The sequence below is a fragment of the Fukomys damarensis genome, unplaced genomic scaffold (genome assembly GCF_012274545.1).
Source record: "Fukomys damarensis isolate Sample0158 unplaced genomic scaffold, DMR_v1.0_HiC HiC_scaffold_25, whole genome shotgun sequence".
Classification (NCBI taxonomy): domain Eukaryota; kingdom Metazoa; phylum Chordata; class Mammalia; order Rodentia; family Bathyergidae; genus Fukomys; species Fukomys damarensis.
This window is the reverse complement of record NW_022900937.1, coordinates 7152433-7177156: the sequence shown is the minus strand read 5'-3', so window position 1 is coordinate 7177156 and position 24724 is coordinate 7152433. Positions and strand designations below refer to the sequence as shown.

The 24724-nt window shown below is 44.9% G+C and overlaps 1 protein-coding gene across 1 annotated transcript in view; it reads left to right on the top strand.

Annotated features, from left to right (window-relative positions):
• The window catches only part of Cisd2 (CDGSH iron sulfur domain 2), a 14354-nt gene extending 401 nt beyond the window's left edge, over nt 1-13953 (top strand). The window contains exons 2-3 of the mRNA XM_010641582.3: nt 11221-11435; nt 12733-13953. Coding sequence (XP_010639884.1) covers nt 11221-11435; nt 12733-12822 — 305 coding nt within the window. The 3' untranslated portion in view covers nt 12823-13953. The remainder of the gene's footprint in view (nt 1-11220; nt 11436-12732) is intronic.
• Nucleotides 13954-24724: the final 10771 nt, after the last annotated feature.

Here is a 24724-nt window from a genome sequence, read left to right as displayed (position 1 = left end):
GCGTGGCCGTATGCGGCGTTCTTTCGTGGCGGAAGGCCGGGATATAACGCAGAGGGAGCCGCCTGAGAAAGGGCCGATCCTTTCCTCTGTCCACTAGGCGTGCGTGTTTTAGAGCCGGTTCAGGCAGGCTCGGTCCCCGAGTGTGGAGTGGCAAGGATTAGGGCGTGGGCAGGAGGTGCGGATGCGCTCGGCTGTGACGGAGTTAGAAGACAGCCCCACCCCCGGGGACACGCGAGGTCACCGACGCTGCCATCCCCGGGAGGGAGGCTGTGCCCGGGGAGTGGTGTGACATGCTTTTGAGTTAAGGTTTTTCGTTACCCAAGGGCCGGCGGTGCCGTCCCCAGATGCGGTGCACCCTTGGCGGGCTGGGTAGGGAGTGTGAGGGGCCTCGGAGGTTCGCGCCGGCCGCTGCGTCCGGGACCCGCAGCTTCCGATCTGGAGTCCGTGGCCGACCGGGGAAGGAGTGCCAGACGCGTCCCGCCTAGACTAGAAACAGTTCGTGCCGAATAGTGAGCGAAGGTTTCTGCTTTTGTTTTTTCCTTAAAGTTCGTAATTTAGTGCGTTCCCGATCTCCGAACAGGTTCGGTTCTGGGAAACGTTCATAAGTCAGACTTGTTCGTTAAGTCCGCCAAAGTGAGTCTTCTACACCTTGGACACAAATATACTATGTAAATCATAAAAAAGCCAAACTCACCCATACAATAAGTCCCCGACTGTACTGTACTACTGCATCCTGTCGCACTGTACAGCAGCACATCTGTGACAACACCCGGCAGTCTCTTTAGCTACTATGATTTGGTTGCATCTATGAGTGTTTGTAATGGGAGGACCTTTGTAATGGGCTACGTAGTGAGATCAAGACCAGTCTGTGAAAGTTCGCAGCTCAGATGTTCCTCCTAGTCAGGAACTTACCGTATAGTAATAGTTCAGTGGTAAATAGCCACATATCATTTTCCTCCTTTTGAATTAAACTCATGAATGCCCAGTATTCACTACATTGGTAATACCAAGATAAAAGGGCAGTACCATTTTGTAACACTGCTTTTTGCAATTTACTTTAATAATTTGAATAAATTAAATTTTAACAGTCCAGTGCAACTTGAATTGCTTGTTCTAATCAAGGCTGCATTTATAGCAATTTCCGTTTTCTGTAAATGAAGTGAAATTGAAACAAAGTGTGATACTAGCTTTCGTGGCTAGGAAGCATATTTTCTTAAAGATCCAGAAGAACGCAGTGAATTGGAGGCCAGTTTAGGCTACATAGTAAGTTCAAGACCAGCTTGAACTGCATAGAGTCCTTATCTCAAAAAAAAAAAGAAAAAAGGTATTAAGAAAACTCAACCAAAAGTTTGTCCCTCTTAAAGTCAGTAAGTTCATCACAGTGCCCACAATTTAGTTCTCATTATGTATTCCAGAAACACTTGTAACAACTAGGGTCTGATTTGAATTAGTAACAGTTGCAGGGTGTGTTTTGAAGTAATACAGATGAAAACTTCAGTGGCTGTTTCTACTCTGAATCTCCCCTTCAAACTAGATTGTCATAGCTCATGACATTTGGATTTCTTGAATGAGCTACTTGTGGAATTTATTGTAGACTTGTTGAAATAAAAACCAGGAAAAACTACTTTTCAGCATTTAAGTGTCTAAGAGAGTAAAAAACATTCTCCATTTCTTTTATGAAAACTAGAGCCAAGGAATTTATAGTTCACTCCCTACAGTGAATGTAATCATTTAATGTAGACATCAATAAAAATAAAAATGAAAAAAGCTTCCATTATTGCCTATATTTCCTTCCCTGTTTAGAGCCAGCAGTTTTTCAAAGCAGCTTGCTCTCTCATGATGACTCTGCATTCTTACACATGGAGGGCCTTAATTACCTTACGTGATTTAAATGGACTGTTCTTATCTATCAGAAACAGCCAATTTTTTGTTTTAAATTTTGTAGAGGAAGGCTTTTAAGATAAATTAGTGTAATTCTATATCAGAAGTATATTACATTGTAATACTTTGACTTAAAAATGTAATGTAAACTATTTTCTTTTTTAAAAAATAGCACTAGATTGAACCCAGGGTCTTTCCACTGAGCTTTCTCCCCCACCCTTTTTAAATTTTAAGTTTGTGACAGGGTCTCACTAAATTGCCCGGGCTGAGCTACTTTCTGGGTAATGGAATTATTTACAAATTGGAGGCTACAGAGGTGTATCTACTTGTGACAACACCAAATCTATCATTTAAGATCTATTTGTTTTACTATAATAGCAAGATTTTTTTAGGAGAAGTGATACAAAAGGTAAGTTTTCTCAATGAGATAGCATAGAAATCATTAAAATTCAAACCAAAGAAAGATACACTTATTAACATGTAAATAATAAGGATTATTTCTGAAAGTCTAAAGGACTTTATTTTAGATACCTTTTTAGAGAATTTGGGAAAATTTTATTGTTAAATTTAAAAAGTTTTGTTTCTTCCTTGTTAGTCTACCCATATTTAAAAGTGTAATCGAGGACTATTTGACTTTTGTGGTTCTCTTTTAACCAGTATTTAGGTGTCGTCTAAAACATTTTCCTCCACATTGCTCTTTAGCAATTTAAAGCTCCTCAAGTACTTACTGAGCACCTGCTGTCTCTGGCCAGGCAGTGTTCTACACACAGGGACACTGCTTTCTTTATTCATGATAGAATTGAAAAAGACTTTTGAACTGGTCATTTTATTTTATTGGCCCTTTATATTTTAAGTAGTAAAGCCATTCACTGATGCTTTATTTCTATCTTTTCTACAGTTGAGAAGTAGAAATCATGTCTGTCTTAGCTTTAAATAATACATAAAAGATACAAAGTTAATGGCAACCAAGTTAAGATTATTTTTATGGTTTTGTTATATGTAATCTTTTGCAAATTTGCAAACACAAATGAACTGTTTTAGTTTCTTAGAATTTCTCATTTAGAGCGTGTTTTTGTGTACTTAAACTTTTTTCAGCAGTGCTGGGCCTGAACCCTGGGACTTTCACATATGCTATACAGTGCTCTACCACTGAGCTACACACTCCCAGCCCCAAATATTCCTCTATTATAAAAACAAACCTTCCCCTCCCCTGCGGTGTAGCTCAGTGGTAGAGTCTGTTTAGCATGTGTGAGGCCCTGGACTCAATCCTTAGCTCCACCTCCATTTGTTTACATACCAGATCAGGAATGGGGCATCACAGCTTGCCTGCGTCACTGTATGAGACACTGAATCTATCCCCTCTTAAACCTAATTCTATTTCCTTAAGAAGATACTTTGTTTTATTATTATTATTATTATTATTATTATTATTTATTTTTTGGTAGCAGGGATTGAACTCGGGTCTTTGCGCTTGCAAGGCAGGCCACCAAATACTTTGTTTTTTTAATTAAAATTTTTTTGGTGTTTTGAGAAAGGGTGTCACTGTGTATTTCAGGCTGACTTTAAACTCACTACAAAGCGCAGGCTGTGTTCACGCTCTAATCTTAGTCTTCTCAACTCAGTGATCCTCCTGTCACAGACTCTGGAGTTCTGAGATTACAGGTGTGCACCACCACATCTGGCTTTTCAGTGTCAAAACTTACTTTCTTTTCACTGTCTAAACTTAGACGAAATTTATTGCTTCATACTCAAGTTGCTTTGAAATGGTTCTTTTTTTGTTGTTGTTCTTGATTTTATTTCTCTCATGGTGCCATTTCTTTCCCATTACCTTCATAGTTGCTTAATAGTGGGATATAATGTTAATATAAATATTAAGGTCATTGTTAGATTTAAAATATGAGTGTGGTCTGATTTTTTTTTTTAGTTTAGATCCAGTTGATATTTTTTGCCTTTAAATTAAAACAGGAACTCATCACAGAATAAGAAATAAATTTTAATTAAGGGGAATGATATAAGGAAATTCAACCCTTTTACATTCTAGGGAGTAAACAGTGCCGCCTCGCTGGGTACTTTGCAGACGGGCTGAACATTGAGATCAGCCAGTTCCATCTGTCTGACTTAGTTATAGTCAAAAGTGCAGCTCTGTCCAGCCTCTCATCTTCGTCTTCTCTCAAGTGTTCATCTCCTAACACTGGCTTGCCTTGTGCGAACCCTTGGTGCTTCTCGTAGTGGCACCTTCTCACCAGGAATAACACTTGTCCTGAGGCATCCACTTCCCCTGTAATACTCTGTGCATCGTTTTGTTCCTCCTTTCTCGGATGGAAGGACAGGGAGTTGGTATCTGTCTGCTCTGCTCACTCGTTCGCAGAATCTGTTGCACGCTTACAAGGAAAGCTCTGTCTCCTTGTAGCCTCTGCTGTCCCTCAGGACAGCATTTCCCACCCTTCATTTTTTGTCACCTGTGGACCTTTAGTGTCTCCCCTGCATCCCTTAAGGATGTTGGCACTTTCTCCCCTTTTCCTCTGTGCTTTGGAGGGGATCATTTTGTTTTTATTAGAGACTCCATCCATTCATAAAATGAAGTTAGATATGTAGGAGTCATGAAAGAACTTTGCTGCATTTATACCATGCTCCCTAATTCATCCACTACCAAGTGTATTGGTTTTACTTCTCAGGTTGATGGTTCTTAGATATGGAGGGATGGGAGTTGATCGAAAACCTCCTCTGAGATCCTGCTGAAAGATCTGGACTGTTTTCAGAACATGCACTTCCACAGTATTCTAGGCAGTTTTAGGGAATCTCAACAGAGACATTACACATTTGCCTTTCCCTCTGACTTGGTGGCTGCTGCTTTAGTTTCAGTGGGAATTATTTTCTTCTGGTCTGTTTTGCTGTATTTCCAGTAGGCCTTTCCATTCTTCTCCCCTCACCATCTCTCCCTGCTCTTCTCTGTGGCCCTCTGATCTGTCTTCCATCAGATACCAGCTTGATTTAGTCAGAGAATAATTATCTAGAGAGGTCAGTGTTTGGCTGTTTCAGTGGTTTGCTGGGATATGCAGAATGGATTCCTGCCTACCTGTTGCATATCAGAGCTTTTCATCATGGGCCACCTGCTTGCTCCTGCAGTCCCCTTGCGTTTTCCATTACATTCCAGCAGTGCCCTGGCACTTAGTTTGCCAAGCCTTTCATGGAGGTCATCTCTGTGTGGGATGCAGCTCTTGTCTGTAGCTCCTATGCCTTACCTTGGAGGAGCCTCTGGGGTCAGAGGTGAAGCTTCTGCTCCTCTCAGCTTTGTGCTGTGGATTGCCCGTGTTCTGTGGTCCCATAGACCTTCCTTACAGGTTGTTTCTGTACTTTTGGGGGGGGGGTCCTTGGGGCAGGGACGGTGTCTTATAATTGTGGTGTCTTCAGTATTTGTCACATCACCTGATGTGTTTATGAGGTTTAATAGTTTTAGACGGTACTGAAAGTTATTTTCTTAAAGATTTTAAACAGTCTTCCTGGATTTTAATTGACACTCAGAGGCCCTAAAGGTAAACAGGCTTAGACCTTACTGAGTTATCTCCATTTAATGGTTACAAACTTGATTCCAGTAGATTCGTGGCTGTCAGGGTTTGAGAAGGTCTGTTGGGAGTGGGGAGCTTCTGTTTGGTGGGAGAGTAGGCATTTATGGAGCTGTAGTCAGGGTGGAATGAGTGCTGGCTGTCTTAAATAGTGTGTAGTTTTCGCTGAGTGCTGTCCTGTTTCATTTATTCCTCACTTTGTAGGAAGTTGGCTGTTTTCCACACTGTTCTGTATCTTCAAATTCTTTCGGCTTTGAGTCCTTGACTTTTCTGCATGTTTGGGCTTAAAGGTCTTTTTTTATAGGAAACCTCTCCTGGCAGCCCCTTATCTGAAGTTGCTGTCTGCTTGGCTGCCCTGGCCCTGGGTTGGTTTATGTTTTAATTTTTTGAGACAGGATCTTGCTGTGTAGCTCGGGTTGGCCCCCAAATTCTCAGACTTCCTGCCTCAGCTTCCCCAGTGGTGGTGCCACCAGCCCAGCTCATCTTTTCTTTTTATGTCATCCTGTTTATTTTCTTCCCAGCTCTTAGTATAGCCTGTGATAATCTCTCTTCTTGGTTTGCTTTTTTGTTGTCTGCCCCGCTTCCTTTTAGAGCAGGGGCTTTATCTACTGTTAGCCAGTGCCACTGGAATGTAGATACTATTGGACAAAGCACTGGAGGATCAGACCCCATGTAGGCATATGAAAATCTGGTCCCGTACCACAGACTGGAGCTTAGTTGTTTACTGGTGTTGTGCTTGGGACAAACCCTGTTCTGAGCCCCAGGCATAGAGACTCCTGGGCCCCAGCTGCACCACATTGCACAGGTGTCATATGGGGAGCACTAGGTGTTACAGAAGGACGGAGAGACATTCTCTGATAGTAGGAATGGAATTGATGTTAAAAAATCATACAGAGTATATCACAACAGGGGGTTTAACTAGATTGGTATCAGAACAGACTTTCTGGGGTGACAGAAATGACATACACGTGTAGCTATACAGATTGAGTTTATAGAGGTGCATGACTTGAATTGCGCTTTTAGGCCCCCATTTCCATTTCATGGTTTATACCACACCAGGAAGTAGTAGTAGTAGCACTCTTAACGTTGTTATAGGAGATGACAGTACCTCTCATTGTCACACCTGTTTTAGAGTATCAAGTGTTTAAAAGAACATTTTCTGAAGTAGATTTAAAAACAGTGTTGTTACCATTTATTTCCTGAGTTTGGTAAATTAAGATAGGAAGAGTCTGTAAAGAGTCAAAAATTAAGGTCTTCACCCTAACGTTCTTACTTACATGTTTTTTTTTTTTTTTTTACTTTTAACTGTTTTTATATGCAGTTTAACCTCTTGTGATTTTTAAATTATTGAAACAAACAATACTTTTTATATCAAATCCTTTGAAATTCTTTACACAAATGCGTACATAACACATCTTAATTCTTTTGACTTCCCCTGGCCTGACTCTGAATGCTCCCCTGGGATCCCTGCTCCAGCATACTCGCCTAGGTTGCCTGATCTAGAAGATGGTGTGTATAGAAGAGAGCACTGTCGGGAGGGACGGGACAGGCGATGGTGTCCTGTGTGACCGCAGAGGCAGGTGGCCTGTGGCAGCGCAGGGCCAGCAGCCCTGTGCTGTGAGCTCGCACTCGCAGTAAACCAGAGGCCGGAAGGCTGTGTAGGTGGAGGGGACGTCGTGTGCAGGGAGCAGAGGGAGGCTGCTGCTGGGTGGTGGCTGGTGACTGCCTGCACGGGGACTGAGCCTGGGAAGGAAGCCTCGTGGAGCATGCTCTGCACAGCGCTGTCCTTAGTTTGTGGCCGTGGGAATGTCCTCTGTGCTGTTGGATGTGGCTGCCCCTGACAGCAGGTGGATGCTGAGCCCGGGGAAGGTGGCCAGTGTGTGAGCCGGAGTTTTACTTTACCTGTAAATAGTAAGCATGTATTTCATCTTCTGTATTCTGTAGTGCTTTTCAGCGTGGTCTGACTGAGCAGACGGCTCCTCCCAGGACAAGCTAATTTAATTCCTGGAGATAGGAAATACCTGGGTGGGAGCCGCCTGTCACCTGCAGACCAGTGGAGGCTGTACCCACAGCACCTCCTCCTCGGTCTCCTCCACACCAGGCCATTGTCCCCAGAGAGGTGCCATTTTGAGGGGTTTCAGATGATTCACTTGCCCGCTGGAGACAGCCACCCACCCTGCCTCGCTTCTCCGTGGAGGCCAGGGAAGGGCTGAGCGCCTGTGTGCTCTCGCCTTCATCCTGGCCAATCCCGGTGCTTCCCCATGCCCTGCCACCTCCTCCAAGCGATACGTTCTTCCCAGGCAATGTTGTTGAGGCATTGTCCTGCTGTGTGTGATGAAGAGAAAATCTCAGGCACATATCCAGCAGTGGCTAGCAGCTTGATCATGTTGACAACATAGGTCCTCCGTCCGCGAGACAGCTCGTTTCCTCTACGGAACTTTAACACGTGCACGGTGAGGCCAGAATTTGAATGTCTCGATGACACGCGCGACTGTCCATCGTGGGGCACAGGCTAGTACGGCGGGTGGTACAAGCCTGTGGGAGCACGTCGGTTCATGCAGAGAATCTTTCTGGAGTCTCCACTTGTTTGTAAGGACATGACGGATGCAGAGGGCCAAGTCCTGTCCCGTACAGAGCTTCACTCCACAGACTAAAGGTTTACACTTCCAAAGATTTCTGTCCGGCAGCAGTGTCGGGTTGCTCTGGAAAATACCCTTGCAGAGGAGGACTCCTGTTTCCTTCTGCTCCATCACCCGGCACAGGCCACCGTGTGCTGCGCATCTGTGTGCTGGGCACTCTGACACCCCTGTGTGTACGTACGTAGGTCTGTTTGGCACGGTGGTGTCAGAAATAATCTATTTTGGGAGAGTCAGACTTAAGCCATTGTTTCTTTGAATAGTTAAATAGAAGAATGATTATGTCTTGAGAGTTTTACCAATAGAGGAACAGGTTTAATTTTTAGATCAGTTGGATTTAGAAAATAAACTTTTTAGATAGGGACTCACTACATGGACCAGGCTGGCCTGGAACTCACAGTTCTGCCTCAGCCTCCCATATGCTGAGGTTACAGGTGTGCGCCACCACACTGGTTCATGGTGATTTATGACAGGCTTTGGATTTAGGCTGTCCTGGGCCACACATGCTTCAGGTGTGGTTTACCCGCCTGTGAAATGAGAACATTGTTACACTAGAACAGTTTAATCTAACAGTGTTTAATGACTTAACAGAGTTGTTCTCATAGCATAGTCTGTTCATTTATTGTTAATGTTGAAAAGTTTTTTCTTAAAGCCGGGTGTGGTGGCACAATGCCTGTAATCCCAGCACTTGGGAGCCTGAGGGAAGAGGATCGCTGTGAGTTGGAGACCACCCTGGGCTACATAATGAGTTCCAGGGCAGTTTCAACTACATAGTGAGACCCTGTCTCAAAAAAACAAAAAAGTTTTTTCTTATATGTTACTTTTCTACTTTGTGGTTTTCTTTTTTTCTTTTTTTGGTTCTGGGGATTGAACTCAGGACCTTGTGCTTGTGAGGCAGGAGTGGTACCACTGAGCTAAATCCCTGGCCCTTGTGGGTTTATTTTTATTTATTTATTTATTTTTTTGGGGGGGGTTTTTGAGACAGGGTCTCACTATGTAGTTGAGACTGACCTGAAGCTCACTGTGTAGCCCAGGCTGGTCTCGAATTCACAGTGATCCTCCTGCCTCAGCCTCCCAAGTGCTGGCGTTACAGGAGTGCGTCACCATGCCTGGCTCGTTGTGGGTTTATTTTTGTTTTTGTTTTTGTGCTGGGGATTGAAGCCTAGGCAAGTCCTGTACCACTGACCCACATCCCCAGCCATTTGACCTGTGACCTGAAGCTCACTGTGTAGCCCAGGCTGGTCTCGAATTCACAGTGATCCTCCTGCCTCAGCCTCCCAAGTGCTGGCGTTACAGGAGTGCGTCACCATGCCTGGCTCGTTGTGGGTTTATTTTTGTTTTTGTTTTTGTGCTGGGGATTGAAGCCTAGGCAAGTCCTGTACCACTGACCCACATCCCCAGCCATATTTATTAGCACACACCTTGGTGCATAATTTCGTTTTTTCTTACCTTGGCTATTTCTGCATAGCACCTAGCAAGGTGCCAGGTGGGCACTCAGTGAAGGGAGGTGAACAGGACTTTTGTACAGGACTTTAATATGTGCTAGTACCTACTGATTTTAAACAAAGGATCCTCACAAAGTTTTGATCCACATGTAGGAATGTGTTTTTCTGAGAGCAGTGATGGTGAACCTTTTAGAGACCAGATGCCCAAACTGCAACCCAAAACCTACTTATTTATCACAGAGCGCCAAGACTACAATTAAACCTGCTTACTGAGGTTTTAGTTCAGAAAAAAACAAAACCTCACACGACTGTGATGTCATGGCAGAGAGGGCTCTGTGTGCCCGCTGTGGCACACATGCCATGGGTCTGCCCCAGTCTCGATACATCTGTGTCCACAGGCAAGTGCCTCTTTCCACGCACCATTTATGTGCCCTGTCTTCACAGGACAGGCCGGGGGCTCCTAAATGGACTAATGAATGTTTATGGAATGAAGTTTATCCTACAATGACAACGTTTCAATTTATAAAAGTTTCAACTCATTAAAATATAGCTTTATACATTCTTATTTTGGAACATCTACCAAAAAAAGTAAATCGAGGGACCTGGGATTTAGTGATGCGGTGCCTGCCTTGAAGTGCAAAGTCCTGAGTTTGATCCCCAGTACCAAAGAGAAGTAAATTGAAGCTTAGGCAAGTGAAGGATCACTATGAGTTTGAGGCCAGCCCAGGCTACGTAGCAAGATCCTGTCTCAACCCCTACCTCCCCCAAAAGAAATTCTCAATCAGTTGCAAAAATATTTATGGACATTCTTTTTTACTAAGGAGAAAAGTTGCAGCTGGGCATGATGGCGCATACTTATACTATCCTGGGAGCTGAGGCAGAAGGAGCACACGTTCAAGGCCTGCCAGGGCAGCTTATCGAGACCCTGTCTCAAACGAGAAAAAACAAAAACAAAACAAAAAACAAGCAAGGCTATGGATGTAGCTCAGCGTGAAGGCCCTGGTTTAATCTCCAGTATGGCCTAAAGAAAAAAAGGGAAAATGTCTAAACATAAAATGTATCACAGTTGAATTCTGTGTATGCTGGCCAAAATTGCTGATAAAAGTGGACACAGTGTCTTGCTTCTTTTGTTGCTGAGATAAAATACCCAACAGCCAAAGTTAAAGGAGGAAAGGGTTATTTTGGCTCACAGTTTACAGAGGTTTCAGTCCATAGTTGGCTGGCTCCAAGGCAGGGTGGCTTTGCAGAGGAGAAACAGTCTAGGTCAGGCCGAAGACAGCAGAGAAGCAGCAGGAGCTGTGGCCTCTCCCTTTGATCCCTTCCAGGCCACCCACGCCCAGGTGGGCCTTCCCATCATCCACACCCAGAACTACGCCAGGGGTCAGGGGACTAGTTTAGAAGCCAGCACCCTTAGTCCCGGCGTCACACACCCCAGATCCAGCCCCACCATGACCGCGTGAGCCCCGTCATGACTGGTGGGCCTCTGGACCCAGCCATCACACACGGATGTACTTAGGGCTTGGTGAGGTACAGTATTGGAAATAGGACCTCTTTCTGAAAATTGACGTTTCTAGTGTCACGAGTCTCAAGTTAGCTCGTAAATACGGTAACCCTAGGTAGAGCACGGTCTGTTGTGAAGTTTAATCGGGCGGATCCGGCCCAGCCTGGGCGGCAGCTCTGACAGCACACGTTCAGTTGCAGAATGGCTCCGGCTGCTGCCTTTCCTGGGCGTGCTCGCTCTTCTCGGCTACCTCGCAGTCCGCCCGTTCTTCCCGAAGAAGAAGCAACAGAAGGACAGCTTGATAAACCTTAAGATCCAGAAGGAAAACCCCAAAGTGGTGAATGAAATCAACATCGAAGACTTGTGTCTCGCCAAAGCCGCGTACTGCCGGTGTTGGCGCTCGAAGACGGTAAGATGTCCGTTTCCGGTGCTTTAGGGCTGGTGTGCTTCTCAGATCCCCAGGTTTGGGATTTTCTGAGATAGTTTTCCACAGTGTTTAGTACCAGAAGTCCACATTCCTAGACTCACTTTGCTCTCTGTGATTGCTGCTGTCGGTACTGCAGGTATTTTTGAGGACTTGGTGAAATGACAGGAAGAATGACTTACAAGCCGGTATGAGCTGGTAAATGGTGGCTCTTGTAATGATTATTTTTATTGTTAGCAGTGGCAGAGTTTATTTGAGAAAGTAAAATTGAGGAGTGGGGGGAAACTGGCCATACTCGAGCTTGGTCCGAGTAAAAGAGGACAGAGCAAGGTGAGGAGTGAGGAAAGCCGCAGGGCCTCAGGGGAGTTCGAGGGACGGTATCGGCAGCTGGTGGGATCTGTTTTCTTGTGCTCCTTTGATCAACATTGCAATTTTAAGTACACTATTGTTTACCTCAGCATCCTTTGTAATAGCCCAAGTTTCGAGACTATCTGCTAACGGAATACAAATGGGACATCCCGGAGCTATTAATTAACAAACCGTGTTTTTAAAGAATATTTAATTCTGTGATATTTCAGGAATATTTAATGAGATCCTGATTTAATACAGGTAAGAAGAGCATGAGCCCCTGGAGGTGGAGGGCAATAGTGAGTTAGCAGAGAGCTGGCCCCACTGGCAGCAGGACGCTTTCCCTACCTCCCGAAAGAGCATACGGCATGGGCAGAGCAGAGTGCCGGATGTCATTCACCTGTGTCTGGGTGGCTTATGAGTAAAGTCGTCAAAATTCATTTAAAAATTTTTTTTCAAAAAACTAGTCTATGAGTTTTACAGTAAGAAAACAGTGTGAAAATTGATTTTGGATTTATATTCCACTTTTAAAATGAATCGAGAGTTACTCTCAAATTTAGAGCTCCATAGAGACCAAGAGCTTATTTTGATTCCTATTTGTTTATTTGGTACCAGGAATTGAACTCAGGACCTTGCACTTGCCAGGCGGGCGCAGTGCTGCTGGGCGACATCTCTGGCCCACTTCTTTTTTAAAAATATGCAGTTGCTCATGGAATCAGCCTAAGGTTTTTATTTAAAATCTATACCCGATAGTGAATTAACAATTTACACTATTAGATATGCTGTGGTATCAGGATGTGGTTAGGTTAGATGTAAAATAAATCTATTACTTAATCTTTTTAACCAAGTAATGTGCTTTGTGACAGCATTTAACAAGTATTTCTACTTAATCATATTTTTAAAAATACGATTTGTAATTCCTTTTTCTTTTTAGTTTCCAGCCTGTGATGGCTCCCATAACAAACATAACGAGCTGACAGGAGATAACGTGGGTCCGCTCATCCTGAAGAAGAAGGAAGTATAACATGACGACACTGGGTCCATTCGTCGTGCTGTAGAATCTTATGGTTTTTCCTCATTCTTTTTGTATTCTTTGAAATGGTGGTCTTAATTATTACTAGGTGAATAATTATTTCTGCCGGTTTATTTTCTTGCTACACTACTGTTTATATTTGATATTTTGTATATTCAAACATTTATGTAGAAATTAAATCGTCAAGCCTCAGTCTGTCTTCAGAGAATTAATATATCTTCCAGCAATAAAATCAGTTCCTCTTTTTGTTTTTTTTTTAATGGGGATTGAACTTAGGACATTGCAGTTGCCAGGCAGGTGCTGTGTGCTGAGATGTATCGCTGGCCCCTCTTATTTTAATTGACTGAGAAAGCCTAAATTTTGGCAATGGATCTAAAACTGTTTGGATATTAATATTTCAGCAGAATATACTTTAAAAATTTTTCTTACATTACTATTTTTTTTTCTTGGTACTGGTGACCTTGTACTTGTGAGGTAGGTGGTGGAACCACTGAGCTAAATACCCAGCAGTATTACTATTTTTTTGTACAACTTTTGTTTGATCTGTTACATGGCTTGCTCCTTTCTGACCTTCCACAGGCCTTTTTGCGGGGTGGTACTGGAGCTCGAACTCAGGACCTAGCAAGTGCCAGGCAAGTGGTCTGCCACCGTACTCCATCCCCAGCCTCTTTAGGGGAACTAAGAAAAATGCTGACGTGAAGAATGACTTGAGGTCACAGGTAGCAATTTTGGTTTCTAGAGATTGTTCCTCATGAATATGAATACCACAATTTCAGAGTTAAACTGGACATAAAATTTCTAATGAGGAACAGTTTTTGTAAATTATAAAAGGTTTGCTTACAAAAGGTGTGCATGTGTGTGTGTGACTGACACGGGTGGGGTGGCAGGAAGGCTTGCAGCTAAACTCATGGGCTGCTGCAGTTTGAAGCTGAATTAAAAATAAAAAATGCCTGAGTTCTGATTAAAACCAAATTGTGTTTAAATAAACAACTTCTCTTTAGGAGTTTTAAGTACGAAACAGTTTTCAAAATAAATTTACTGGAGAGTTTAAAACACGTTTGTAATTTTTAGCCCACCATTAAGAGACTGTGAATCGCGATTCTCAATTACTAGCTACCCTTGGGTCTGTTACAGGTAAATCCGTCCCTTTGGGCATTTGGTCCTTCGTCCAGTGAGAAGCGATGGTAACCGAACGTGCCCATGTGTGAGGCTGCACTCAGGCGGTGCTGGAACTCGGAACTCACTCCATGTAGTGGCAGCGGGCTCTGCTCTGTGACCTTAACAAGGGCTTTAGAGGTACAAACGTAGTCTGTTTTTTGAGAAAGTTTATGAGGATTTTGTTGAGTTGTTGCTCTTTCCTCTCCCACCTGTCAGTGCGAGAAGTAATATAACATTGCCCTCACTTCTTTGGCTCTGAGTAGTTCTTCTGAGACCTTTTATTCAACATCATTAAGGCTCGACTACTGGAGTAACCAGTTATTTTCCACAGATGGTGGTTGCAGGACCCTGGAAAGTCCTCATCGAAAGTTGGGATATGCTTGTTTGTGGTTATAAAGATTTTCTATTTTGTAAAATCGTTCACAACTCAGCAACATGTTTTTAAACATTCTGGCAGGTTGTGGTGGCATGGGCCTGTGATCCCTGTGCTCAGGAGGCAAAGGTAGGAGGATCACAAGGTTGAAGCCAGCCTTGGCTGTACGGTGAGGTCCTGTCTTATAATTAGATTTCACAGGAGGTAAACTTACTAAAAATGTGTAGTCTAATATGGAACAGTCGACTTCTAATTTTGTCAAATAGGAATGCTTAGAAGTTGAAAATGAATTCCTCTTTAAAGGTTAATTTTAATATACCAAAAAGGAAATGGAGCCGGGGTGATGACACACACCTGTGATCCCAGCTCCTCGGGAGACCGAGGCTGGAGGAGTGCAAGTTCAACCCCAGCCTGGGCACTGTGATGATTTAGTGAGACTCTGCCTCAGAAATACAAGGTAGGGCCGGGGATTTGGCTGCCTCGCAAGTGCAAGGGCCCGAGTTTGATCCCCGGTACCAAGGTCTGGGGGCCGTGGCTCTGTCCGAGAGCCCGGCCGCAGTCTCCAGTACCACAACCAACCAAAGGAGGCTTGGTGGTGCCCACCTGTAATGCCAGCGCTCTGGGAGGCTGCGGCAGGTGGATAGCAAGTTGGTGCCTAGCAAGAGCCAATCCCGAAAAACTAAACAACCGAAAAGGCTGGGCCTGTAGCTCAGTGCAGAGGTTCTGGGTTCAACCCCCCACCCCAGTACTGAAAAAGAAAGAAAAAAAAAAAGTTCACTGTCTTCACATGCCGTGCAGACCTCAGAGATGGGAGCGCGCAGGGTGCCCGCACACCCGGAAGTGCGCGGCTCCCGGAAGGCTCCCTGGGAGCTCGGTCCTGGGGCCGCCTCTCCTGCTTGGGAGGAGCCGGTCCGGCCGGCCCCTTGTCGGGCACCGTGAGTGAAGGGAGCTGTCCTGCGGAGCGCTGGCGATGCAGCTCCCATGGCTTATGGTAGGGCTTTTGTATTTTGTAGCCTAATTTGTTAGTAAGGATATGGGAAGCCAGTTAGGACAGCTGCTGCTCTGCCTGGCTCTGACCTTCCCTGTCCGATTCTGTAGTCATCCATCAGCTTAAGGAGGTTCTTGAGATCATGGTAGATGCTTTATTTTGTGGTACTGAGGACTAAACCCAGGGACTTAAGCATGCTGGGTAAGTGAGCGTTCTACACTCATCTACAGCCCCAGGGTTTTAAAAAAGATTTGAGACATCTCATTAAATTGCCCACACTGGCCTTGGACTTGGGATCCTCCTGCCTCAGCCTCCTAGGTAGCTGGCATGACAGGTGTTCATGATGATACCCAGCTGGGTATTTTGTTTGATTGTGGTAGAGACATGAGTGACTGCACTGCGTTATTTACGATACATTTGGAGCAGCCCCACACGCTGGAGAAACCCAAATTCCTAATGCTTGTACTTTTGAAAGTGAGTGTCTCGGCTCCCCATCTTCAGAGCCAGCTTTTTGTTTGTTTTGAGACAAAGCCTCCCTATGTAGTTCAGGCTGGCCTTGAACTCACTATATCTGATTCAATTCATGACGATCCTTCTGCTTCAGCCTCCTGAGGGTTGGGGGCAGTCTGCATATTTTTACTTCACACCCAGTTCTAACAAGTTCAGTTATCAGATTTCTGCTCCTGAACAAATCACAGGTATGGAAAGGATTTGGCTTTTAAAAGGGTAAACATTAAAATCTGACAGCCGCAGGGAAGACAAAAATAAGTTCAAAGTGAACATTAAAGGCGTAGCAGCTAGAGACAGTGCTGCAGGGTCCTGAGGGTCATCCCTTTGATCTCCCCTGGATGCGGGGAGGCAGGGCGCTGCACTCAGTGACACCATTTCCACTGTAAACGGAAGCTCAGCGCTTTGTGAACATTCCTTGACTAATCTTGACCTACTCCTTGCCGTGTGGAGGCATAATTTAATCACAGGAAATTTTTCCATGTTCAGTTAAAACATTTTTCCAGTTGATGACTGTAATTTACTACATAATGGTTAAAATACAGGAAAAGTTAAGCAACAGCAATTTAAGCCACATAAATCATGTCAGATGACCCCTTCCACTTCAAGGAGGATTAGAAGTCTTGTGAAGATCTCTCCGCTGTTGTCCCATCAGGTTGGATTAAGGACACCTGTAGCTGGATGATTTGGGGCTCACTTTACCTTGTTGAGCAAATGAACTTGTTTTTCTGGTTTTGTTTTGTTTTTTGAGACTGGGTCTCCCTATGTGTTTTAGGCTGGCCTTGAACTCACTATGTAGCTCAGGCTGGCCTCAAAGTCAAGATTCTCCTGCCTCAGTCTCTCAAATGCTGTGATTACAGACGTGTACCACCATGCCCTGCTTAGCAAATCAACTTGTTTTATCTTTCATAGAAATCCACTTAGAAAAGTCCTGCAGCAGACATCACTTTAAAACAGTATACAAACTAGACCCTCACACAACTGCCTGTTAGTTTGGACTTGAAGAACCTTGAAAACCTGTTCAGAAACATAGAACTGTGTCTTTTAGCCAGAGATGACACCACTCTAACTTGGCTGTGGGGTAAGTGATTCATTGCTCACTTAAAAATCTGTTTTCAGCAGTTCTGGTGAGCAAGTATAGTTATGACTTTTCTTAGAACACTGTGGCCAAGTAGATCAGCCACAATGTTAATTTGTAACTTGTTATAAGCATAAAAAGTACTAAATTCTATGTATGATATCCCATTTTGAAATTATCAAAGATCCCATTACTCAGGAGGCTGAGGCAGGAGGATTGCTATGAGTTCAAGGCCAGCCAGAACTATATAGCGAGACCCTGTCTCAAAAAGAGTATAAATATAATACAAACTTAAATACTATATTTGATGCGTGGAGATTATTGGTATTGGGGATGGAACACAGGACCTTCACACTGAGCTACATCCCCAGGCCTTTAAGTATGTTTTATTTTGAGACAGGTTCTAAGTGCCTATGTTGCCCAGGCTGGGCTTGAATTGACATTCTCCTGCCTCAGCCTCCCAGAATGGTGGGATTGTAAGCATATATCACCATGCCAGGCTTTAAATATTTATTAATAACATTACCCAAAACAGTTTTGATTACGTGGGGATGCAGAATGGAGCAAAAATTGTGTGGAAGTGGCTTGAATAATAAGTTATAAAATAGTAGACTCTAGTAAACTGAAATTTAGACCACAAGTAATATAAGCAAATAAACCACAAAAATGAGTAAAATATAAGAAACCATGGTATGACAAAAGGGTAAAAAGAATCACTGTGTGGCAAGGTGAGGCAAGGATGCCTTTATGCATTGGCCCTCCATTGCTTCTTCCTTCACAGCAGGCTGAGCCCCTATAGCTCAAAAGCCCACGAGCAGCCATTTTCTACTTTCAGATGGGCATTTTTAGCTTCCACATGGAAGAAGGAACATGCAGCATTTGTTTTTCTGACTTAATTCACCTACTTTTCTCCAGTTTCATTCATCATTCTGCAAATGGCAAGATTTCATTCTTTATTTTTTTCTTCTTCTTATTGTTTATTGGTACCAGGAATTGAACTCGGGTCCTTGTGCTTGCAAAGCAGGCAGCAGAACCACTGAGCTAAATCCCCGGCCCTCACTATGTTTTCAATGTATGAACAGTATAACGTATGTACATAGCGCCTTTACTTTATTCATCCATGCATGGGCAGCCCGGTTGATGAATAGTGCTACAGTAACCATGGGTTGCAAGGACTCTGATGTGCTCCTTTCATTTTCTTTGGATGCCAGAATAGGCAGAGCCAGATCCTATGGTAGATTTGGTTTTAGGTTTTTCAGGGACCTCACGCTGTTCTTTATCATGGCTGAACAATTTAATTCCCACCAACAATGTGTAAGAGTCCTGCCTCCTACATCCCGCCAGCATTTATGTTTTGTCTTCTTGATAGCAGCCATCCTGACTGGGATGAGATGACATCTCACCGTGGTTTTGACCTGCTAAAGGCTGGGAAAGGAGCGGGTGGAAATGAGGTTGGATAACAAGCTCCAGAACACAGTTATATGGCACAAGTGTGTTCTGGACTTCTGTAGCTGTGAAGTTCATTGCTGTGATGCTGCCTCACCCATGTGGTTCAGAAGCCTTTGGAATGGATTCACGGGAGGAGTTTGGAAAGGTTTGTGGATGCAGACTAGAGAAGCCTGAGAATTCTGTAACCCAACCCGAAGCAGCTGTCCTTCAGGCCAGTTACGTTATGCTTTGGCAGAAAATTTGTCTACATTTTGCTTATGTCCTGAGACCCTGAGATTAAGGGCAGTGAACTAATGAATCTGGTGGAGGAAGTTTTAAGACAGCCTAATGTTGAGGCTGTAGCATGAGTATTGTTGAAGGCTTTTATTCAGAATCAAGAGCAAATGGCATAGCTGAATGATTTAAAGTTTGAGTTTCACCAGAAAGGAAGCTTCTGTAAAGTTGAGGCTTATAAAGTTGGAACAGAGGAGAGCTTGCTGGAAAGGTGAAAGAGAAGCCAAGTACTCTGGAGTAAGAAAATGGCTGGAGGGCATGTCAGAAGTGTGCAAGGCCCGCCTCTTTGAAGGGTTAAAATTGTAAGTACGAAAGACTCTGCTTTGAGAAGAAGCCCCTGGGCAGTGTTCTCCGGAATGGGCCGCCCAGGGAATTTGTTCCCTGGGATTCTTTTCACAGTGCTGGGTGATTTGGGCACTAAGAGCCCTCTCTAGCAGCTTCCAAGGGGCCTGGCTACTGCCAAGATGGTGGCAGACCTTGGTGTTATCCACTTGGTGCTGGCTTTACTGCTATACAAAATATAAGAGTTTGAGGGCTGGGGATTTAGCTCAGTGTGCTGCTGCCTGCCTTGAAAGCACAGGGTCCCGGATTTGATCCCCAGTACCAACAGAAAAGCAAGAGTTGTGGCATCAGAAAGGCTTCCACCCAGATTTTAGAAGGTGGCCTAGGAGGCCAGGCAGTGTACCCCCGAGAATGGAGTGTGTGAAGCTGCAAGAAGAAAGTGAAAAGTGCAGTGGGGACCCCAGGAAGTTGGAGAAACCCAGAACTTGGAACAAGGAAAGTCACAAGGAGTGAGCAAGCTAGTACAAGACAGAAATTCACGAGGGCTACAACCTCCGACAGTGCTGCAAGGATGGGCCACATCAGCCACAACTTGCCGTGTGCTGGACACAGAACCACAGGCTTACTGTTTACCAGTCCTCGTGTCGTCCCACTGCTTCCTGTCTTCCTGTTTCTTCCTTTTGGAAGAACGTTTACCCCGCACCATGATATTTTGCCAGTGTTTAACTTTCTGATATGTACAGGGCCCACCACTAAGCGTTTGCTGTGAGTCTCAGAGGAGACTTAGGATTTGGCCTGTTCAGCAGTGCTGGACCCGTTAGACTGGCAACTCAGGGATGGATGGACTAAGGGCCTTTTGCATGAAGAGCTGCCCGTGAATCTTCTGGGGTCCAGGGGATGTTATGCTGTATCTCCCAGGAGCCTCAGGCGCTCGTGGGGAAGCTTTCCGAAGGGATCGGATTGTGGGGGCTCCGGCTGACTTGCTCTTGGGAGGCGGGGCCTGGCCTGAAATGGTGCTTATCTTTCTCCTTGGCTCTCCCCTCTGTCTCTGCTTCCTGTCTGTCAGGCCCCTGTGCCGTGCAAAGAGTGAGACTGCTGAAACCTGAGCCCCCGTACATCTCCCCTGTAAGTTGCGGGTGTTGGGAACTGTGTCAGCACTGACAGAGTAAGACATCCGGCAATGCCAAACTCCAAATCTTACATACACGGCTCCAGCAAGCAGCTTATTAGTCATTTAGAGCCTGCTTGCTTCACATATGCTGTGTGATTGTCCAAAATCCGCTTGCCACAGATCAACTAAGCCCGGGGCTGTAAACCCTGAGCTGCCGCCACCCTTGGAGTTCTGTGAACAGGAGACCCCAGACCGTGCTGCCCACTGACCTCCGCAACCGCCCTGTCAGCCTCCTCTCCCTTCTGGTGGGTGCTGGGTCACAGGCCTCCGGCCTCTTTTTACTTTACTCTTAGTATACGTTTGAGACACATGATAATTACATTCATTTTGGGGAACTGGTACATACATTGTAGTGACCATTTTTCATGGCCTTTCCCCACTGGTCTCCAGAAATTCCGACCTCGCTGTCCTGGCCTTATCCTCCAAGCAGAAAGGTCGAGGGATCCCCAAATAAAGCTTGCGTGAGGGACCTACTGCCACCTCCTGGTCATATCTGTCCTCGATCAGCACTGAAATCCTCAAAAACCAACCCTCACACTAGTATATAATCTCCTCTGGTAAAAATACACCCAAGAAGATACCAATCCTAAAACTGCAAGTATATCCTCAAACCCAGAGTTAATGGAATTGCAGAAAGCAATTAACAAGTCTACAAATACAGCAAGAGATTTTTGGCACATCATTCATACCACAGAAATCAATGAAATAGACATAAAATTAGTGAGGTTCTCTAGATGATACGGGACCCTGATTAAAGAGTTCTTACGCTTTCCAAGAACACTTGATATACTTAAAAAACGTGATGGGACATTAGGCCTACACATAAATACATTTTTGTCTTGGTTACAAAGTATAGACACTATTACTAGAAATTAACAACAGTTACCCAAAGTAAATCTATACATTGTAGAAATCTAAAGCATCTTTCCAAATAATCCGAAGAACCAAGAAGAAATTATAATAAGGACGAGAACACATTTAAAATTGAACGGAAATGAAAAGATTACAGATAGATGTGTATACAAAACAGCTAAAGCAGGACTCGGGGAAGTTTACCAGAAGGTCAGCAGCATACAGTTAGAGATCTGTGTTTATTCTTCAAGACGGACTGTCTAGATGCTCTGCAGAACTCCGTTTGCCCCCTGTGTCCATCACTGTGATTGTCTATCAGCGTGGGAAGCGTGTTGGATATCCCCACGAGACACGCGTCCCTCGGAGTGGGAGGAAGTCCACCGGCCGGGGTGTGTGTAAATCAGTCCACGGTCTCACGGGTGGATCTTCCTCGGCCTCTCTGGAGTTGCGGAGGCAGCGTAACACAATGTACTTAGGAACACTGCTCTGACAAGTGCAGAGTGACAGAAAGCTGCCAGCTTTGATAGGAAAGGGCTGTGCAGGAGGTCCTGGCCGGAGCGCAGGCGGGCCTAACGTGGGCCTTCGGGCCTAGTGAGCTCTGGCATGAGAGTTCTGTGCGGTGGGAATGACACCACCGGGAGGTGTGGCAACCACAACAGGAGAATCACGCGTCGTGTGGCGTCTGCCACAGCTCAGGTTACACCGTGTACTTCTGTGGCGCCCCTGTGCACCTCCATAGCTCCTGGCATAGTGCTGGGCTGCAGTGGACACCGAGTACCTACCGGGGCATTAGGTGGCCACAAGCAGGGACGGCCCCTTCGTGGGCGTGGCCTTGGTGCGGTGATGTACGGGCAGGAGCACCTGGGAGGCGTGAGTGGGCCGGGGCGGGTGGCCCGGGTCCCCTTTTCAGCAAGAACCGAGGCACCAGAGGCTCCCTCAGTTTGCAGCTGTGAGAGTTCCCACGTGGGAGCGACGCCCACTCTCACCATTTCTGCTCCACAGGGTACTGCGTGTTCTAGCCAGAGCAGTCAGGCAGTAGAAAACATACAAGGCATCCGACTCAGGGAGGAAGAAGCGGTATCATCTGTTTGCGGTGACAAAATCTTACACAGATGCCCCTCTCTTCGTGACCTCCCTGCTTAACGACTGTTTGGGGCCGCACGCCCTGCCCCGCTGCTTGGACTTACGACCCCCGCTTTTTAAACTTTTTTTAAAAACAGAAATCTCTCTCTCTCCTTTTTTGGTACCGGGGACTGAACTCGGGACCTTGTGCTCGTGAGGCCGGCAGCAGAACCACTGAGCTAAATCCCTGCCCCCACTTTTGGTACTGGGGATCAAACATGGGACCTTATGCTTTTGAGGCCGGCAGTGGAGCCACTGAGTAAATCCAAGCCCTATCTTTTTTTGGGGGGGTATAATTCTGTACATCTTGTTTATGGAGCTTCAGTTTCTTGTTTTGTACAGAACACTAATTTTTGCTGATTATATTGTACAGTACTGTAGGTCTATGTTGTTATACGTTGCTACATATAAGACTTATGCAAATAAAAGCGAAGTCATCACATTGGACTTTGCTTTGACCATTTCTTTGTTCTGAATGTTGTGCATACTAAATACTATTGCTCGTTTAGCAACCAATTCCTTTAGCGACCTATCAGCAGGACTAGAACCCCGTTACTAAACAGGGAATGTCTGTAAATTGGGAAGAGTACTGCTAATACTGAATGGCTCTGTTTTTATTTCACACTGCCTAGCACTTGTAAGTCTGAATTCACAATTCTTCAAACATTTCTCAGCAATATGTAATAAGGGGGCCTAGAAGTAAAGGTAAGCAATGGCAAGGAACATGTTTGGCACCAAGATAACTGTTCCTAAATATTCTTCCTCACGGAAAGGATCCTGGTGTCTTGGAATGTATGTGACTGATTGTAGGTGTGGAAAAGAGAAGAGTGAGTTTGAGATCTGAGTGTCAGAAAGCAAGAAGTATTTAAAGATTGATGAAGTTCTGTCTAAAAGGTATAGAAACCAGCATAAAGAGGGCGTTAGTGGGCTGGGGAATGTGGCTCAGTGGCTGGCAAGTGCAAGGTCCTGAGTTCAAATGCCGGTACTGCAAAGGAAAAAAAAAAAAAGCTGGGGGATTTAGCTCAGTGGCACTGCGCTTGTCTTACAGGTACCAAAAAAACAAAATATCAGCCAGGCATGGTGGCGCACACCTGAAATCCCAGCACTTGGGAGGCCAAGGCAGGAGGACTGTTTGAGTTCAAGGCCAGCCTGGGCTACATAGTTCAGAGCCAGCCTGAACTACAAAGAGAGGCCCTGCCTCAAAAAACAAAAACAAAAGCATTGCATTTCTCCTTTTATGTAGGAAATGTAGTTTGTAAAAACCAAAAGAAAGCTTTTCTTGACAGAGGACTGACAGGTAATAACTGTTGAAAGAACAAAAGAATTCTTTCTTTGTCCTTCAACTCTGAGATGAAATTGTCACGGCAAGCTGAACACTGTACTCAAAGTCCTAAGGAACACGAACGGGAGCAAATGAAGAGGCAGATACACAGGCTGGGAAGGAAGAAATAAGGCTGTTTGCAAACGGTGTACATCTCTATGTACAGTATCTCAAGTTACCAGCAAAGAATAACGATCATCAGTGATTATTGCAAGGCTGTAGGATGTGAAATTAACATGTCAATTGTCTACCTATAAACCATAAAAACACTATTTACATTAGCACCAAATACACTGGTATTAACTCAAAATTATGTACATGATCTATATAAAAAAGACTATAAAACTAAAAAGCCAGATAATATCTAAATTAAAAAGATTCTGAGCTGGGTGCAGTGGCGCACGCCTGTAATCCCAGCACTTGGGAGACTGAGGCAGGAGGATTGCTGTGAGTTCGAGACCAACCTGGGCTATGTAGTGAGTTCCAGGTCAGTCTCAACTACATAGTGAGACCCTGTCTCAAAAATCCCAAAAAAAAAAAAAAATTCTGTTCATGAACCGGAAGACTAAATACTAAAATATAATTTATTTCCAAACTGGTCTATAGATTTATTGAAGTCAACTGGAATCCCTGCAAGTTATTTGTTTAATACAGACAAACGGATCCTAAAATTTCTATGGAAAGATTAAAGATTGAGAACAGCCAACAAATTCATGAAGAAAAAGGGCAGAGTTGAAGGACTGACTACCCAACTCCCAGACTAACTAAACAGCCAGTTGTCAAGGTGTGAGATTCATGACTACTTTTCGGTTATTAGCAAAACTGCTAAGGCTGTCAGTATTTCTATGAGCACAGCTTTGGTCACAGAAAAGCTGGACAGCTGGCTGCTGCTACACGAACCCTTCTGCTCTGCGAAGGGTGCCGTCAGAGACAGCACGGCTGGGAGGAACTTGCAAAGCGCACACCAGAGAGTCCTGCCGTCCAGTACATACGTGCAGAGCACTCTAAGCAAGAAAACGAGCAAGCAAATAAGCGACAAAAGATGTGGACAGATACCTCAAGCACGGTAACACCCCAGGCAACTGCCTGCAGCTCAGGATCGGGCCCCATGGCGACCCTGGATGGCAAAGACAGGAATTCGCGCTGGAGTGCAGAAGAGGAGGGGAAGAGGAGGACGGTGGTGATGATGAGCAGGGATAGGAGGCGCAAGAGGAGGAAAAGAAGACCAGAGAGAGGTCGGCAGCCGGTTCCCGCCCCGAGGCCTCCCGGCAGCGCCAGCCAGGGACCGGGCGTCTGGGTCACGCAGCCTCGCAACCCCG